Source organism: Castor canadensis, chromosome 4 (assembly GCF_047511655.1).
Source record: "Castor canadensis chromosome 4, mCasCan1.hap1v2, whole genome shotgun sequence".
Taxonomy (NCBI): Eukaryota; Metazoa; Chordata; class Mammalia; order Rodentia; family Castoridae; genus Castor; species Castor canadensis.
Window position 1 is genome coordinate 148,395,111 of NC_133389.1, and position 21,088 is coordinate 148,416,198.

The 21,088-nt window shown below is 35.7% G+C and overlaps 1 protein-coding gene across 1 annotated transcript in view; it reads left to right on the forward strand.

The window, feature by feature from the left end:
• The window catches only part of Plcl1 (phospholipase C like 1 (inactive)), a 330,442-nt gene that overhangs the window by 253,088 nt on the left and 56,266 nt on the right, over positions 1-21,088 (forward strand). The window contains exons 2-3 of the mRNA XM_074071339.1: positions 9,678-12,152; positions 15,950-16,153. Coding sequence (XP_073927440.1) covers positions 9,678-12,152; positions 15,950-16,153 — 2,679 coding nt within the window. The remainder of the gene's footprint in view (positions 1-9,677; positions 12,153-15,949; positions 16,154-21,088) is intronic.

Sequence of the window (21,088 nt, forward strand, 5' to 3'; positions counted from 1 at the left end):
TGCTAACTTAAAATAGTTTCAACAATTAACAGAAAATAAATTTCTTAATTTTGTTTCCTTTCCCCTAGAGACAATCACTATTATCGGTGGGAATGTATTCTACCAGACTTGTGCTTTCATATTATAGGTATTCATTTGTTACCTGCTTTTTAAGTATGCACATGCATACACATACACAGTATCTATTTTAAGACTTATAGATCTATGTTCTCCATTACGAAAGATGCACAGTACCCTGCTTCATGAATGTAGAATAATTTATTTTGCCCATCCTCCCTGGAGATAGATGTTTAGTTTATTAGTTTATTCTTGTCTTTTTAATCATCAACAGAGTGGCAGTGAATGATCTTGTACTTATATCTTTGCTTACTTGTTCAGGTATTTCCTTAGAATTTCATTAAATTCCCAAAAATAATATTGCTGGATCATAGTAGATGCCTCTTTAACATTTTCAAACTTATCACCATATTGCCTTCCAGAAAAGTTGTACCAGTTTATATTCAATAACATGTTTGAAAATTCTTATTTTTCTACAGTCTCATATTTTTAATCTTTAATAATCTGATAGATAAAAAATGATTGTATTTGTATACATATGCATGGGTGTATGTATATAATTATGTTTGGGAATCCTTGCATATATTTTCTAAACAGTCATATAATCTTGTGAATTTGTCTTTTAGAAAATTAGTTTGTGAATACTTTTGTAAATTAAGAAACATATAGCCAATATTTTGCAGTATATTTTTAAAAACAAATTGCTTATAGTTTCAAGATTACTTCTTTTCTTTTTGAAGCGGAGGGAACAGAGTTTTGCTGTATAGCCCAGGCAGACCTTGAACATGTGATCCTCCTATCTCAGTCTCCCAAGTGCTAAAATTGCAGGCATATACCGTCACGCCTGGCCTTAGTTTCAGGTTTTGATGTGGTCTTTTTCTCTGATTTGATGTATTTGCTAAGAAAGGCCTTCTCTACTCCAAATATGCTCTCACATTTCTTCTCGTACTTCTGTGTATTGTTTGACTTCTCCACTCCAAATAAGCTCTGACATTTCTTCTTGTACTTCTGTGTATTGTTTGTCTTTTAATCCATATGAATTGTTTGGTTTGATATAAAACATAAATCTATTTTTTGTTCAAATGAAGAGTGACTTTTAAACTAATAATTAAACATATATTTCTTTGTTTTTTAAAATGCCTCTTGTATTGCCATCTCTTGAAAATATCCCATTGGGCTTTTCATACAATTTTATTACATTTGTCTATTAATTAGTGTTAGAGACTTTGAATTTTGCCAATATTTTATCTCTAGTAATTTTTTTATGTTTTTTAATTCCCTTATAACTTTAAGTGAGATAAAATGTTCTAAGTAAATTTGGCACCTATCTTGTTACAGTCACTCTTACTTGCTTATAGTGTCTATTGTTAATCTAAATTGTCTGTTGTTAATCTGAATGGGGTTTCCCTTAATCCCACCCACTATTGCCATTACCTTTAGAAATATGTTGGTATATTAGGTGTCTGTCAGTTTTTATATATTTATGTGGTTTTTTTTCCAGTATTATTTTTGTTAGTTCGAATAAATTTTTCAATTGATCTTTTTGGATTTTCTTTGCAAGTAATAATGTTCTATCATCTCCATTATAATATTTTATACTTAAATTTTCACATTATTGCTTCAGTTTAATTTCTTAAAATTATGTTCAAATATAGAGTAAATAAATAGCAGACTTCTTGTTTTTTATTTGAATGAAAAGTCTTCTGAACCATCTCCAGTTGGTAAGATGTTTTCTATAGGATTCTGAAATGGTTTTGATCATGTTGAAGAAGCTTTTTCTTTTTCCCAGTTTGGTGGGAATTTTGTTGGGAATTGATATTGTTGATAATCGACATTTTATCAAATATCTTTGGGAAAGTGGTAGTCAATCTATAACTTTTCCCTTTGACCTTTTTATTTTTCTCTTTTAACCTCTTTATTTACTGAATTACATACATGGGTTGCTTAATATTGATCTAATCTTACATTGGTGGAACAAACATGACTTTTTGAAGACTTTCAATACATGCTATTTTAATACATGGCTATAATTTGCATATACTCATAAGAAAGGTAGATCTATAATTTGCTGTTTTTCAATTTTATCAAGTGGTGAGCTAGGCTTTCCTGAGTGCTATAGCATGCTTCATTTCCTTTTACCCTTCCCATAGACCTGGGAATTAGGGTAGGAATTTTTATGTTGTTTTTGAAAAATAAAGATTAAAGGTATAGAACTGTGCTTGGCACAAAATCACACAAATAGGAGGTGATGATGAGTAAAATTTGTTAATCCTTAATGTAATACTTTGGGGAGAAGTAATTTAATTACTTCGGTACTATCTATGTGCCATTTACAGGCTTTAAAGTTTATTTTCTCAAATAAAAACAATTCTTACATAGTTTCCTTTTATATTTTTTCTACATGAAAAGGATGGTTTTGACCATGAGCTTTCACTGAGTATCAGTGGGGGGAAAGGAGAGTTTCCTAAAAGAATCTCTGTAGGAAAGAATAATCCATCTCTGTGATCTGCCATCTGTTCCTTGCATATGGACAGATGCCAATGTTCACTTAATCAGAGGTAATGCAGTCAGGATTAAAGTGTTAGATGGTTCTAACCCATTCTGGAAGTTATGGATAAAACTTGAAACCTTTAATTAGATTCACCTGATGTTCAAGTCAAGTTGGCCATTTGATCCAAAGCTTTTGTAGCCCTTTGTTAACTAGTCCCAAAGAGCATATTCTATTATCATCTCAAGAGAAAAAAGCATTAAGAATGTGTTTGCACATAACACTTGGGTCAAGAGAATTGACATTCTATTTTATACATGATTCAGAGATCTATGTTATAGAAAGATCAGAGATTGTCTTTCGGGATTTAGTACAGAAGAAACACTGAATTGGGTAGCTTAAAATAGTTCAGTTTCAGAACTGAGGAAGACTTAATAAAAATGTAAGAAAGGATCTATTTTAAGATATACACCTATTTATTAAATACTCGACCAGACTTCTCCAAGCCTAGAGAAAGATAGTTTAGACTATTGGATTGTTTCTTAAGTTTGAATATAATTAAGATTTTACAAAATTAAAATAGACTATCTGTGTCCAAGTCACACACAGTTAAAAATATTTTTAAAGTAAATTCATTATTTCAAAATACGCTGAGATTTTTTTTTTCTAAAATGAAAAACTACATGTGTCTCCTTTTTTTTGATAGTACTGGGGTTTGAACTCAGGGTCTCACACTTGCCAGGCAAGAACTCTATCACTTGAGCCACTCCACCAGCCCTTACATGTGTCTCTTGCTCAAATAAGATTGATTCCATCTCTAAGAAATTTGACTTATTTTTATATTTTATATATAATTTTTATTTTTTACATCTTATATGCCTCTGATTGGAATTTATTAGTGATACATATAATCTAGAATTTTATCCTCACCAAGAGTTGCAAAGAAAACCATAAATTCCTGGAAGTGACTATTTGTCAGACTCTCTTTCATTAATGAAAGTTTTATTCTCCAAAGCAAGGCTGCTTATATCTCCTATTTCTACTTCAGCCATTATAACTATAAATGGGTTGCTTCTTTTCTTATCATAGCTACTTCTGAAACTCAGCCCCAATAAACACACTTGTGGTAACCAATGGTAGAATTCACATAGTACTGAAGCATACTGGGCCTTTCATTTTCCATATTACGTATATTTTATCTAAATGGTCAAAGAATATATTTAAATTCCAAAGTGACTAAATCAATGTAAATAATACACAGTTGTCTCATATTTGAGGACAAATATTCCATTAATAGTTGAAGAGTCACAATGAAGGAAAAACTATTCTGTGAACTGACTATTTAGCTTTAAAGGGAAATGGGAAATCTTGCCAGGAATGTTTGTGAAATTAACCCTGTTTAGTAATGTTCCATTCCTCTTAATATTTTAAATAAAATATTTTAAGTGATGTGCAACATTGGTTAGAATGAAAAAATAAAATTATGCATAGATTTGACGATGTACCTAATTATTAATCAATTTCCAATAAAGGCCCCAGTAAAGAATCATCTTTTGCTTATCCCCATGAAATTGGGGTATTGAATTTAATCTTTGTAATAATACACTGAAAGATAGCAATGCAGGTATTAAAAGTGTGCATTTAGATATTCATCATTAAGGACTTACTTCTTAAAGGGACAGGCTGTTGTACATTCCATGGAGAGCACCTCCAGTTAATCCTCACAGCAGAGACAACAAAGTCGGGGCTGACATGGGCTCATCCAGGGTTCCTGGGTCCTACTGTGCCCAGGGTCTGCTGCAGAAAGATACAATCCTATCTCAGACTCCAAGCCCACTTGATTCTTGGCACCTCTGCTAAGAGTTGCACCAGCTACTGATTAATTTTAAATGTAGTGTTTTGAGCATGAGGCAGACATCTGTCTTGGAGGAACAGCACTAATAGCAAGCCATTTCTCTGAGGCCACTGAATAATTGTCAGGTGACCTTTATTGGCATCTACCTCATTTTGTTCATATTGGTGCTGCTAAGGCACAGTACTAACAAAACTATGCAGTGCTTCAGGCCCATGAAGAGTAGAGGAAGCCCATTGGTCAGTGTCATTTCACCATAAACAGTTGCAGGCTCATGTCCTAATGGGGGAAACAGAAATAGCAGAGTTACTGAAACAATGGAATAAAGTGGATGTCTGGAGACATGAGTTTCCAAAGCCATTATCTACATTGTGTTCTCTAGCCAAGTCCCCTCACATGCATGGACTTCAGTTTCCTTATTGAAAAAGAAAAAAAATCCAAACAAGTACAACAGTCTTTGACTCTGCAATAAAAGCTCAGTGATTTCCATTTGAGTTTAATGGTTTTTCTGCATGACTATGTCATAGAAATGAAGGTATATACAAAAAGGTTCCGGGAGGGGCAGTTTTTCACTTTACTTCTCATTGTTGAATAAACATCAGAGTAGTTCCAGATGTTTAATAAATAGAATTTTACAAATATCAATCAAGATACAGTGTTTTCTAAATTGTGACTCAAAAAGATAACTTGGTATCCTTTACTGTTATTCTTATCATTTCTTGTGTCAGTTTCTTCCGATTTTTGTTAAAAATCTCAACCCAAATTCTCTTTAGTCTGTAACAAACATGGTCTAGACTGTTTTTTCCACATCCTAGAGAGATTTCAGCTGAACTTCTTGTTTCTGTGTTTGACTTACAAGTTCATAAAACCAGAATGAATATCACTAGTAATGCATTGTAGTTTGTACATTGACTGTATGAATAGATGTGATCCTGATGGTGAAAATAAAAGTGATGTGCCTGTATATTTTTGTCTTCTATTTATAACCTATTAAATTTTCATTGAGGCACTTTTAACAGAATATTTCAAAAATTATTTTTTTCCATTCTTATACTATAAGAGAATGTCACTTTTAGTGTACTGGCTTTGTGTAGCTGGAGTTTTTGTATTATGTATGTTTTGCATAGTTTGACAACTGGTCTTTTGATTTCTGTTTTGTATGGTTTTCTAAATTGGTTCTGTTTTAACGAAGAATCTAAGAACTGTTTATTAAAAATAATGTGCCAAAAAATAAAAAAGTATGGGGTGTATAATTACATGTTAAATGTACTCATCAGGTCAGAAGTATAAAAACTTGGTGTGATGTTTTCTTTACTCATTTTTAACTTTTGTTTTCTGTTTCAATATACTTTGTGTATGTGTTGTGTGTTAAAATGTACATAACATAAAATTTACCATTTCATGTATATAATTCTATGACATTAAGCATATTCACATTTTGTGTTCCTTCTGTGTACTTTTTTTCCCAAAATAAGCAGAGTTTCTCTGAGGCTTATCAATGTGTTATATTAAAAAATGATTTTGTTTGTTGAGTTTTGTTAAGAAACATGCAGCATATCTGACCTTGCTGAACAGATAGCAGAGAAACTAAATGTCAATGGAATTTATAGAAACAGTTTTTCTCATTTAACTTATGTGAACATCTATTCTAATTTTAGTTTAATAAAATATACTTAAAGACCTGAAAATCTTTTACTGGTGTATAAAAAGGAGCCTAATTTAATCATGATTGGTATCTTATTCCTAACAATGGAAAATAACAATGTTGTAGAAAATAATGAAAAACAAATAATATTTGGCTGTTCCCTCCTAGTATTTCAAAGTAATTTCTAAGATTAAAAATCAGTGCTTAAAGCAGGAGATTAGGCAGAAATTATCTTTATGATATGAATATACTAGAAATAATACCTATTGATAAATTGGTGTCTTGTGGTTTAACAAAAGAGTAAAATATTTGTCTCTTGCTTTACTCTTATTGATTCTGATGATTAAATCTTTTATAAAGTGTTGATTTAATTTAAGAAGATGTAGATCCAAAAGGTGAAGTGTTATCTGGAGGTATTCATGGACCATATGTAAATCCAATTTGACTCATTTGGCCTACCTTTTAACTTGTTTAAATGTGATCTCTTCATGGAAAATGGTAATTTGGAAACTTAAACATAGAATGCTGGGAAATAAGATTGAGCCCAATAGCTACTATAGTCCACTGGAATATGAGACCAATCTTTAATTAAGAACAAAGGCATCTCAATGTGCTATTCATCCTATTAGATTTACACTTTTATTTTTTTGTTGTATTTTGCTCCAAGCGAAACTTGAGTTTGAGGGTGAAAGTAGGTCTTCAGCTTCTTCCCTTTATTCAGAGTGAAGAAAGTTAGCTTTGGTAAAAATTGAAAATTCTCCTACTTTATAAAAATCTAGATACATGTTATGGCCATTAAAGTCAATTCAACCACCTGATTGGCTGGAAGCTGAAAAAAATATACCAGCACTGAGACGATACCTCGTTTCTCTTGGAACATGCCCTAAGGACCTGTCTTCCCAATATCTAGATAACTGTGGTAGATTTGCTCATCCCATCATATATTCTTTTGAATTTATCAACAGGGAAGACCTACAGCCAATATTTTTTACCTTCACAGTCCTCTTCCCCACCACCAATCTGCCGAGATCTTCTTGAGGCAAATGAAAGTGTGGGGGTGCAGCACACTGGCAAAGAGGCTATAGTAGTAAAGAAGCTCTGAAGGAGACTGAAGTCTCCTTCTTCCCTGTCCACCAACCACCATTTCTACCCCTCCTCCAAGCGAGCACATAGATAGCATGACCTTTGCAAGAAGAGTGTGATTCTCTCTGGGTCTGGACACTTTTTTTGTTTGGCAGAACTAGAGAAATATTGGAGTCCTGAACCTTTTCCAGCATGTCTTAGTATAAATAATCTTGGCTCTCCTCATCAACAGACAGGCTAATTACTGTTCACACATGCTTTGGCCAGTTTTTAGCTCATTTGGGGGCTTGTAATAACATTGCATTTTGTCTTTGAGAGATGACAACTTGAGAATTGCATCTTTTTCTCTGATTCCGATTTATAAGGTGTGTGGTATAAGTTTTATAATCATGTTGGAATTGCAAGTCAAGGCAAGAAGTAAGCATTGTGGGCAGGCGGATTCTTTCATAGTCTTGATAGAAAACATTTATCGCTTGAAGGCTTATCTAGCTGTGGGGCAAAGTCTTGATTCAAAGAGATAACATCACAAAGAAGAGAAGCTTATAAGAGAGAGCTGTTGTGACAGTGGCAGTTTGTTCTCATAAACAAGCAGTGCCTCAAGTCAAGAGAATAGTGTGAAGAAGGTGACTGCAATTGTACACGCAGGCAGAGGAGCCATGTGGGCATGTAGAGAAGAACTAATTCCCATTTTATGTTTGGTGGGAACTCTTGGAGATTTTATTTCTCTGTTGACAGTAATTCTATTTGAGCATGGTCTTCTATAAAGACAATGCTTAATGTGACATTTCTCATTAGTATAAAAGGCAAGTCAATTGGTTAGTTTTAAAAGCTGAGTCACAGTCTAATTTACCATCACAATTCATGGTTTCCCCTCTTTATTTTACTTGGTAGATTAATCCTATTTCAGCAATGTCATTAGGTGCCTGCTCTCATGGTGTGGAAAAATGCACACAAACATCTGATATTTCTGAGCATGTAGGTTGTGACAAATGTAAACATGTTCTAGTGGAGCACACGTGTATAAACAGCTGAAGATTTATAGTTGTTTCTTAACTTAAGGATGAGGAAATTGACCACTGTGGGATAATTAAAAATAGCAACTTGCTGGAAAAGCAGGAGCTAAGTTGTCAAATACCAGGGCACCATGAGGCAAGATTTTGCAATCTAAACTAGGTAATTTATATCTTTGTTACTTGGAAATCTGATGTATAGTTGACTCAATGAATCATGCCAACAGCATCCTATATCTTAGGCAAATATTGTTTCCTTTTCACTGGCAGAGTTTTAACCAATTGAATAATAAATCACCCTCCTTTTACTTAATCAGAAGATGGACAGACTTATATGGGCAGAGACAACTAAATGAGGCCCCAGGGAAAGGATTCTGTCCTGTTTTCAAAGAATGCCAGTGAAAGAGATGTGCAGGGTTATTATGGTTGTATTTTTCAAACAACGATATCATGGAGCTGTTTAAAAACTATTTTTCACTTATCACTGAAGATTTGTCTAAAGTATTCAGAAGTTAAGAATGAATTAACTTGTTGCTAAGTCCCACCAATGGTCCTTTAGTGATGGGTGTCTAAAGTCAGTCCTCTTCCTTTCAAAAGATCAACCTTATAAGCACATATAGTTTATGAAGGATAGTCATGAGCACTTTCTTGTCTGAGTATCAACCATACTATATTATATGTAACATATTATTTATGTATTATATATAATAATTATAATATAACTATATTATATATAAAATTACTAATTCCTACTTGAAAGGCCAAAATTAAGATTCAGAGAGGCTATATGACTTACTCCAGGTTATATATTTAGCAAGGGGAATACTCACAACTTGAGACTACTTATCTTTGTCCTAAAGACAATTCCCTTTGCACGCTACACTTTGATGCCTCTTTGATAGGTTTATAAAATCAGGTACATGCATTAAGGTACTGTAGGGAAATTTGTTTTGGCAAAATAATTTGAATTTCTAATGTGATTGGAATCATTATTAAATTGAGTGTATGGTATAAACAGAGGAAAGTATAAAGAATATCCAGTTTTAGGTGGCAAGTGGTCAGATGTTCAGTGTAAATGAACTGACAGTGACAGACACAGTACAAGAATAAGGTGAAGCCTATCATCTTATTATGAATGTTCAGAAGACTGGACCTGTATTTTCGGATGGACAATATGTAAGAAGTCCTATATACCCTCGAAGGAAACAGCCACAAGGAATATTTAACCTACTTAAAATAGACTAGTCTGAATGAAGTTTGATGTCCTGTTGGTAGAGGTTCTTAAAAAGTATGCTCAAATGAGCAAATAACATTGATTTATACTTAATACTTTAATTCAAAGGACACACAGTCATTTAAAAATAAGCTTCTTTCAGAGTCTAATAACGTGAAAATTTCACTTTTCTAAAACAGCAAAAAGGTAAATCTTTGGCTAGCCTCTGTTCAAATAATCACACTAGCTGAGTGGAATTGGAGAAGTCCATAGAGTATGTGTGTATTTTCTAAAGGAGGCTGATTCATTCTTTTCAAATTATTTTACAGGATCCTTCAAACCAAAAATGCGGTGGGAGAAAGAAAACGGTGTCATTCAGCAGCATGCCATCGGAAAAGAAAATTAGCAGTGCGCATGACTGCATCAGCTTCATGCAGGCCGGCTGCGAGCTGAAGAAAGTCCGGGCAAATTCTCGCATTTACAACCGTTTTTTCACTCTGGACACAGACCTCCAAGCTCTTCGCTGGGAGCCATCTAAGAAAGACCTTGAGAAAGCAAAGCTTGATATCACGGCCATCAAAGAGATCCGACTGGGGAAGAACACGGAGACATTCAGAAACAATGGCCTTGCTGACCAGATTTGCGAGGACTGTGCCTTTTCCATACTCCACGGGGAAAACTATGAGTCTCTGGACCTAGTCGCCAATTCAGCAGATGTGGCAAACATCTGGGTGTCTGGGTTACGGTACCTGGTTTCTCGCAGTAGGCAGCCCCTTGACTTCATGGAGGGCAACCAGAACACACCACGGTTCATGTGGTTGAAAACAGTGTTTGAAGCAGCAGATGTTGATGGGAATGGGGTTATGTTGGAAGACACTTCTGTAGAGTTAATAAAACAACTCAACCCTACCCTGAAGGAGTCCAAGATCAGGTTAAAGTTTAAAGAAATCCAGAAGAGCAAAGAAAAGCTAACTACCAGAGTGACAGAAGAGGAATTTTGCGAAGCGTTTTGTGAACTTTGCACCAGGCCAGAAGTGTATTTCTTACTTGTCCAGATCTCTAAAAACAAAGAATACTTAGATGCCAATGATCTCAGGCTTTTTTTAGAAGCTGAGCAAGGAGTCACCCACATCACTGAGGACATGTGCTTGGACATCATTAGGAGACACGAACTTTCTGAGGAAGGGCGTCAAAAAGGGTTTCTGGCAATTGATGGCTTTACTCAGTATTTATTGTCACCAGAATGTGACATTTTTGATCCTGAGCAAAAGAAGGTTGCTCAGGATATGACCCAGCCCTTATGTCACTACTATATCAATGCCTCTCATAATACCTATCTAACAGAAGACCAGTTCAGAGGACCAGCTGACATCAGTGGTTTTGTGAGGGCTTTGAAAATGGGCTGTCGTAGCCTGGAACTTGACGTGAGTGACGGTTCAGATAGTGAGCCAATCCTTTGCAACAGAAATAACATGACAACACACCTTTCCTTTCGAAGTGTCATAGAGGTGATTGATAAGTTTGCCTTTGTTGCTTCTGAGTACCCACTCATTCTTTGCTTGGGGACTCACTGCTCCCTACCACAGCAAAAGGTCATGGTTCAGCAGATGAAAAAAGTCTTCGGCAATAAACTCTATACTGAAGCACCTTTGCCATCAGAATCCTACCTCCCGTCACCTGAAAAATTAAAAAGAATGATCATTGTGAAAGGTAAGAAATTGCCTTCTGATTCAGATGTATTAGAAGGAGAAGTAACAGATGAAGATGAAGAGGCTGAAATGTCTCGAAGGATGTCAGCAGATTACAATGGTGAGCAGAAACACATTTGGCTCTGTAGGGAGCTCTCTGATTTGGTATCTATTTGTAAATCTGTTCAGTACAGAGATTTTGAACTGTCTATGAAAAGCCAAAACTATTGGGAAATTTGTTCGTTTAGTGAAACAGAGGCTAGCCGAATTGCAAATGAATATCCAGAGGATTTTGTAAATTATAATAAGAAGTTCTTATCAAGGATCTATCCAAGTGCCATGCGGATTGATTCCAGTAACTTGAATCCACAAGATTTTTGGAATTGTGGCTGCCAGATTGTGGCAATGAATTTTCAGACTCCAGGTCCCATGATGGATCTTCACACTGGCTGGTTTCTTCAAAATGGAGGATGTGGTTATGTTCTAAGACCATCTATCATGCGAGATGAAGTTTCTTACTTTAGTGCAAATACAAAGGGCATTGTTCCCGGGGTGTCTCCTTTGGCTCTTCACATCAAGATCATCAGTGGCCAGAATTTCCCAAAGCCCAAGGGAGCTTGTGCCAAAGGGGATGTCATAGATCCCTATGTCTGTATAGAGATACATGGAATTCCAGCCGACTGTTCTGAACAAAGAACTAAAACTGTACAGCAAAACAGTGATAATCCTATTTTTGATGAAACTTTCGAGTTTCAAGTAAACCTTCCTGAGCTGGCCATGATCCGTTTTGTTGTTCTGGATGATGACTGCATCGGTGACGAGTTTATAGGACAGTACACAATACCCTTTGAATGCTTGCAGCCTGGATATCGGCATGTGCCCCTCCGCTCCTTTGTGGGTGACATCATGGAGCATGTGACCCTTTTTGTCCACATAGCAATAACCAATCGAAGTGGAGGAGGAAAGGCACAGAAGCGCAGCCTTTCAGTGAGAATGGGGAAGAAAGTTCGGGAGTACACCATGCTTAGGAATATCGGTCTTAAAACCGTAGATGACATCTTCAAAATAGCAGTTCATCCCTTACGAGAAGCCATAGATATGAGAGAAAACATGCAGGTAGGAAAAAAAATTACACTCTCTTCCCCTACCCTTGTTTTTTCCTACCCTTCTTTTCCCAGGGTTTTGCTAATGATTTGATTTGCAAAAAATTATCAGAAATGTTGTATAAACTTATGTACCATAGAAGAACTATATTCAATATTATCTGTGAGAAAGCAGATATAGTTTGTTTCTAACTATGAGCGCTATGGTAAGTTTGGCCTGATCTAAGAGTATCAGTGTGGCAAAATACTGTGCATCTACTAAGTATAGTTAGTACATAAAATAAATATATTAGTATATAAAATAGATATGTGAAAGTGTAAATATGAAATGGTGTGAACAGTGGAAGATATAAAGTACATATACACTCATACTAATTAAATGTATATATATATTTCAAATATGAATATGGAAGAGAATTTGAAAACATAAAATAAACATAATTCCTATTAGATTTTTTAGTTGTTTAAATGTTTATAATAATAGCAATAATAAATTATTATCCAAGAACAAGAAAAACTAAGCAAACAAAATTCAGCACATAAACTCATTGAAAACTATTTAGCTTTCTTTTAGAAATGTGGTTTAATTGAAAGAAAATGGATTAATATTAAGTCTATTCCTCGGTAATCTTGAGCAAATTAGCTCAGGTCTCTGTCGATTTTCTCTGCTTAAGGTAAAATACTTATACTTACAAAACAAGGTTGTTATGAGTATCTGGAACTTGCCGAGTTTTAACATGGAGAAATTCAGTGTTATTTTCCTTCTCTTTTTTAATGCATTTAGTCAGAGAGAGTTACAGATTTGCTTCATACTACTTAATATACTTATTCTAGGCATGTGTTACTGAGAAGCTGTCAAACAACAAATATTTGCTAAGCACTTGCAGTGTGCACAGGGAATATCATTCAGTTCACTTTGTCTTTACCTAATGTTTCTTAATAACCCTCACTCCCAAATCTGTGCTTGCAAATACAAATGTACTTGAAGAGGTTCACTAATTTCTCAAACATTGCAGTTAATAAATAACGCTGGACTTTATGTTCAATAGTGTCTAATACAAAAACCCACTTTAGTTCACGTGACACAGAACTACAAATCCATGACTTAGTGAAAACTTTATTTTTATGTTACCTCACATAGAAGTTCTGGGAGACAGATATGAAGCCACACAACTATAACCAACTTGTCTTTGACAAAGGAGCTAAAAATATACGATGGAGAACTAGCAGCCTCTTCAACAAAACTGCTGGGAAACTGGTTAGCAGTCTGCAAAAAACTGAAACTAGATCCATGTATATCACCCTATACCAAGATTAACTCAAAACGGATCAAGGATCTAAATATCAGACCACAAACTCTAAAGTTGATACAGGAAAGAGTAGGAAATACTCTGGAGTTAGTAGGTATAGGTAAGAACTTTCTCAATGAAACCCCAGCAGCACAGCAACTAAGAGATAACATAGATAAATGGGACCTCATAAAACTAAAAAGCTTCTGTTCATCAAAAGAAATGGTCTCTAAACTGAAGAGACCACCCACAGAGTGGGAGAAAATATTTGCCAGCTACACATCAGACAAAGGACTGATAACCAGAATATATAGGGAACTTAAAAAACTAAATTCTCCCAAAACTAATGAACCAATAAAGAAATGGGCAAGTGAACTAAACAGAACTTTCTCAAAAGAAGAAATTCAAATGGCCAGAAAACACATGAAAAAATGCTCACCATCTCTAGCAATAAAGGAAATGCAAATTAAAACCACACTAAGATTCCACCTCACCCCTGTTAGAATAGCCATCATCAGCAACACCACCAACAACAGGTGTTGGTGAGGATGCAGGGGAAAAAGGAACCCTCTTACACTGTTGGTGGGAATGTAAACTAGTACAACCACTCTGGAAAAAAATTTGGAGGCTACTTAAAAAGCTAGACATTGATCTACCATATGATCCAGCAATACCACTCTTGGGGATATACCCAAAAGACTGTGACACAGGTTACTCCAGAGGCACCTGCACACCCATGTTTATTGCAGCGCTATTCACAATAGCTAAATTATGGAAACAGCCAAGATGCCCCACCAATGACGAATGGATTAAGAAAATGTGGTATCTATACACAATGGAATTTTATGCAGCCATGAAGAAGAACGAAATGTTATCATTTGCTGGTAAATGGATGGAATTGGAGAACATCATTCTGAGTGAGGTTAGCCTGGCCCAAAAGACCAAAAATCGTACGTTCTCCCTCATATGTGGACATTAGATCAAGGGCAAACACAACAATGGGATTGGACTTTGAGCACATGATAAAAGCTTTAGCACACAAGGGAGGGGTGAGGATAGGTAAGACACCTAAAAAATTAGCTAGCATTTGTTTCCCTTAACGCAGAGAAACTAAAGCAGATAACCTTAAAAGCAACTGAGGCCAATAGGAGAAGGGGACCAGGAACTAGAGAAAAGGTGAGATCAAAAAGAATTAACCTAGAAGGTAACACCCACACACAGGAAATCAATGTGAGTCAATGCCCTGTATAGCTATCCTTATCTCAACCAGCAAAAACCCTTGTTCCTTCCTATTATGGCTTATACGCGCTCTACAACAAAATTAGAAATAAGGGCAAAATAGTTTCTGCTGGGTATTGGGGGGAGAGGGAGGGGGCCGAGTGGGTGGTAAGGGAGGGGGTGGGGGCAGGGGGGAGAAATGACCCAAGCCTTGTATGCACATATGAATAATAAAATAATTAAAAAAAGAAAAAAAAAAGAAGTTCTGGGAGAGACTTAAAGTAGATTTTAAATACTCCAAACAGTGGGAAGTATAATAACAGATCACATTTAAATAGTCAGATCATAAATATTTGACTCCAGGTGGTTTGCCCTTGCCACTGTTTTAAAAAAATAGGCTCTGTATATCAGAATGTGGTATTTTCTGACATAATTCTAGCACTGTTGTAAATCTCTGCATTAGATTAGTTATAAGTCATTTTTATGTCTATATTAGAAGTAGATTTTAAATATTTCTACCTAATTCTTGAACTATAACCTTTACATCTCATGTATTTAGAATATATGTTAAGAAGAGCTGGTTATGACGCTTATTCAGGTAGTGCCAATAATTTATATTATCTTAACATAAAATATTAGGGGTTAAGGATTATTTGGAGCTTAAGCAATAGAAAAATAAATACCATTATTATCACTAAATCATGAAACATTTAATAGGCTAGAAACTATTCCTTGTTGATAAAATGTAAAAATAGTAATAATTCCTATTTCAAAATGCTTTCTTTAAAAATGACTATAATGTGGACAAAGGTAGCTGTCCACACAGTGCATTTTTGGTGTGTGTGAGGCACATTTCTGACAGGATGACAAAGGAACATTATTGCTGGTTAGTCACATGGTGGATGGGGAGCAATGACAGCCCAAACAAGAGGCTTCCAATATACACTGCCATTATGTTTTCCTGATCATCATGATATAAGTCCAGGAAGAGCTATTCATGTCCAGCCTGGGCTAGTTTGTGTGACTGTTCCAGTGTTCTGCTTTAAAAGTAGCTTTGGGGCACAATCTGCTTTACTTTTGTCACATATTTGTACGTCTACTAAACATTGAGAAAGATGAAGGGTCCATCCTATGAATTAGCTCATTGGCATGTGATGTGCTAGGTTGGTTGTAATCTGCTTTGCTCCATATTCTACATGTGTTTAAGGGTACACTTTTATGCATATGCTTGCATGTAAACCTTGGGGTACTGGGGTGCTGTGCCATGTGGTCACACATGCAATTCCATGTCTTCTTCCCACAGAACACCATAGTGTCTATTAAGGAGCTGTGTGGACTCCCTCCGATTGCCAGTCTGAAGCAGTGCCTGTTAACCCTGTCCTCACGTCTCATCACCAGTGACAATGCTCCATCAGTCTCTCTTGTGATGAAAGATGGTTTTCCTTGCCTGGAGCCTCTGGGTGCCATTCCAGATGTGCAGAAGAAGATGCTGGCTGCTTATGATCTGGTAGGAAACCAGAACTCCATACATAACTCTTGTCTCTATGTATGGAAAATCTCTAATGGCTGGGGTCATTTGTGGAACTGCAGTGACTAGCACAGAGTGACTGCCTATAAAACACAGGTTGGAGGTAGGCCAGAGCAAGCTGCTCAGCTTCCACTACGTCCCAGTGGAGACTTCTGAGGAAATGCCTTGAACCTGGAGCTCCACAGATTGCAAATGGAAAAATTTCTGCCTTAGCAAAGAATGCAGATATTTCACAAATCCTCAAAAATATGTACCCTCACCATGTGAATGACTTTAGCCTACAGTTTAACCCTTTGCTTGTATAAGGGTAAATGTATGCCTCAGTGTTGCCTTATGGTGGCTGAGACAGAAGATTTCTCTGGAAACTAGATTTCTAAGCTAATACCTTCATCTGATTTTTCATATAATGGATTTTTGTAGTAATGAGGTTTGAGAATAACGACATTTCTGCATTTTCTAATTCTATAAACAAAATTAAGAAATAAATTTCTAATGTATATGCTAGATAAAGTATAAATATATGTAAAGTAGAAAGAACACTTACAAATCAATAAGAAGAAATGATACAGGAAAAATCTTATATCAACCAAGATTAAGCCTAGTTGCAATACAGCAAAAAATGCAACCTAATCATAGCTTATAAACACCAAGTTCATTTCACGCAAAAGTCTAGAGATCAATCATCCAGGGAAAATTTTTCTGCAAAATTCTTAGGAACCCAGGCTCGTAAGTTTTTACTCCCCTATCCCTAGAGTACAGCCCTTATTCTTATGGAACAACTATAATATCTACACTTCAGCCATCAGGAATAAGGAGGAGGATAAACCCTCTTCCTTTAAGGACATTTCTCTGAAATTACATAGATAACTTTTGCTTACACCATCAACATGGCATTGATACATAGCTATATTTGTTTGCAAAGAAGAATCAGAAATGTCTTTCAAGAGACTATGTACTAAAACTAGTCTCTTCTGTTGCTTAAGTCTAGAGGAAGAAAGGATATTAGGGGCTAATAAACAAACTTTGCTACAGAGGTTAACAGGCAATTCACCCCTTTTTCCCTAAAAAAACAATGAAAATGTAAAACATATTTAACCTTAAAATGAGTTTCTAATTAAAGAAGTTAAGAAACATATAAGCGAGTCATGATGGCGTGCACTGGTAGTCCTTAATACTCAGGAGACTGAAATAGGCGGATCACTTGAGTCCAGCATTTCAGCCAGCCTTGACGATATAACAAGACTCATCCCTTAAAAAAAAAAGGCAGAAAGAAAAGAAAATGTAGTACGATAGTCTCCATTTCCATCAAATTAGCATGCTTTTTTCTTTTTAGACATTAGTACTTTTGACTAAGAATTTAAGGAAATTATTGCTTTAACACATCTGCCTCTAGTGGGAAAATAAATTAATACATAATTTAGAGAAAAAAATGATAGCAAAATGTTCATTCATTTACTCTACATATTTATCTCCCTTGGATATATTATAAGATAACAGAGATGTGGATAAATATTTATTTTGAATATGTCAGTATAGAGGGATTAATTAAACAAAATATAATAATCCATAAATAGCCTCATTTGAAGCCATCAAAGGCATGTGTTAAAAGAATATATAATAATATGGTTGCAGAACCTAGGCACAATAAAATTTAATTATACCTAAAATAATAGCAAGATATAAGCAGTGATTATTTTTGTATGAGATTAAATTTTATTTTCTTGTTTCTGTTTTGCTATACTTTTTCTGTATTTGCCAGACTCTTTACTATGTATGTGATCAGTTTTATAATTGAGTAAAACTAAAATGTAAGGAAAAAAAAGATTAATATTTTATCCTTAAAAAATTACTAGAATTAAGACATTTGGGATAAGAATATTACAACTGAGATGGAAAAGCTTTCACAGAGCACATTCTGCTCATGAGTGACTGTACTGGTTATAAACAGTACTCCATGCTGCTAGGGGAAAAGTTCATGTATTGCCTGTGTCATATTTTTCATGAAATCAATTTTTTCATCATAAAAGTGGGAATTGAAAGCCATTCAGTGAATAGGTATAATTGCCATCTAAGAGGTGAAATTAGGGTACTAGTTGCCATAGAGACAGACAGTAGACATCACTTATCCCTTGTAAGCTCAGAAAGGAAAATCAGTCATTGAGAAGGGCGTGGGGGCCCCTAGAGCTGGGGCAGCAGGACTGTGTCTGGGCAATTTCTTCTTTGCATCTCAAGGGTCTGGTGGTGTTCTGTCTTAATTTTAGTTGCTAAAGCCAAATCTGAACATTAGCCTTTTTCTCATCTGTTTTTTAAAAATGAATGTTGTAATTGCAGGCTAAGCATGGTCTTCCAAAACTTAAAATAGAATGCTATCATGGAAGCAGAACTATGTATAGTAAAGTCTTCATTTATAGTTCCCTGTGGAAATGACTCCACATTTAGTAGGGAACTGAGGGTAAAAATCCCTGCACCAAATGATAAACTCAATACACCTCAGAGGTGATTGAAAATCCTATTGATGGCTTGGTTAAATATTTCTCTTTGGGGTGTATGGGGTAGGGAGAGGTGCATGTAATGAAAATAAAAACATCATTTTCACTTTTTAGGACTTGCATTGTATTGGTCGGCATCTTTAATTCTCTAATGGCTTCCCGTTATCATAAAATTGAAAGTCTTGTGTGGTTTTACAGGATTGCCTATGACCTTCCCTGCCCCTCCAACCCCACCCCCCACTCCGGGCTCCTCTAGCCATGCTGACTTTCTTTCTTTCTTCAGACCAAGGTTGTCCCCTTCTCAGGACATTGAAATCACATTGTGCTTATCTTGGGGATGTTCTTCCTGGGCATGGAGAGTTGCTTCTTGTCTCTCAATTCTTAGCCCAGATGACATTTCCTGAGATAAGCCTTTCCTAACCACTGCCCTCTTCTGCCCTCTATTACATAGGTATGTGCTTTCCCATCATCTGATTTAGAAGAATTGAACAATAATTTGCTTGACCTTTTTGAAAAAATCTTTTACCTTCCATTTTGTCCTTTGAATGTATATTCCAGAAAGACAGAGACCCTGTCTGCTTGCTCCTGTTATCTCCAGCATTTAAGACAGTGTTTCAAATAGTTTGTTATCAATTAATTTTAGTTGAATAAAAAACACTGCAGTCTCATTCTATAATTGAATGCGCCTTATGGTTGACCATTAAAATCCTTAGGTTTTACCTTTCTAATGCCAGCCTTGTATGATTGCGCCCTCTCTAAGTTAAAAACTTAGAGTCAGGTGGAACTGTGGAGATAGTGGTAAGATCAGTGGGTGTCGGGTGGGGGCTCAGGATGAGCTGGTGCAGGCCTGAGGATTTTCAGGACAGTGAATCTATACTGTATGATATTACATGTCATTATACATTTGTCAGAACCTGTGGAAAGTCCAACACAAAGAGTCATTCCTGATGTGAACTATGGACTTTAGCTAGTGACAATGTATCAATACTGTTTTATCAGTTGTAATAAATATACCACATTAATACAAAATGCAGACAGTAGGACAAATGGGCAGGGGGAGGGGAGGAGAGGAGAGAATATATGAGAACCCTCTGTACTTTCCACTCAATTTTCATGTAACTTAAAACTTCTCATAAAAATAAAGTCTAAAAAATCCCTACTTTTTTTTTACCATTAATAAAAACTTATTTGGATGAATAAGGCAGAAAAATCTGGAGTTTATTGGCAAGGGGTGGGGGCAAGGATTCCAAAATGAGCAGTTTAGCTTCAACTTAGATTCAAATTGCTTAAATGTTTGGATTTCCAAAAAATGGTAATGAAGTACACATATGCCATCCCATAAGAACAATTTCAACCAACTAACAAGTACAGAATATGTTTAGAATAAAAACCCTAAAATCCTTTCAGGAGAGGCACAAATGTTTGCCTTATTTCAGTATGGATAGAATCAAGTCAGGCAACCAAGCAGCCTACATTTATTGAAAGCCAACTTCAGTGCACCAAGTTAGGCTACTTAGCAAGGAAAGATAAGATTAAAATATTCTTGAACACATCAATCCTGAATTCATCTGCACAGATTTTTTTTCTAAATTTACCTTTCTGCAATGACCTGAGATGACCATTATTCATTACCAAACATTTGGTCATTTAATATTTAGAAATATTTCCTTCTGAGGGTTTTAAAATTCAGCCTTAAAAGTAATTTTGATATTACTGTTGCAATTATAATTCTGTTATACCAATTGCATTGATACCAAGAAATCAAAAACCAAACATATTCATAGTAGAAAGGGCCTATTTACTTGGCATAATTTCAGAAGACTGGGGAGTCCCACCCCCTAATCATGTTTTCTATATGTGCCCCTGGTAGTTCAAATTTCAAAATTACAACCAATTCCTTAGGGCTAAGACTTTTTTTTTAACCTTTTTAAAATGTAAAACATCTCTGTGAGTTGTAACACCTTGGGTTATCAGTAATTTATTCATCTCTATGAATGAATTTAGTAGATCCTGTTCTACCAGCAGGTTTTTACCCTGGGAAAGGCAGAAATCATAATGACAGAGGGTTTCCTGAGCCTGTGTAAGGAAGGTAGGTAGGGCTGCACAAAGAATCACAGTTTTGTTGAGAGCAGCCTTTCTGCTGTCTCCTTTATTATCCTGAATGGGGATGTGCCTATGTAATGCCTATGTGAGAATTAGAGCAACTGAAGCAGAGGTGACTATCTTGCTAGGAGACTCATGTCACGGCTGGAAGGGGAAGTGTGCTAGAGGGACCTGGGAATATTATCAATCCATAACTCAGGCAAGCAAAAAGGCCCTGAGAGTTAAATGTGGAATTGAAGCCTTCTTCCCACACTAAAGACACAGAAAGGAGAGCTGTTGGCATGAGACTCTTAGCTGTGGTGCTGTTTTGGTGGCCCTGTGC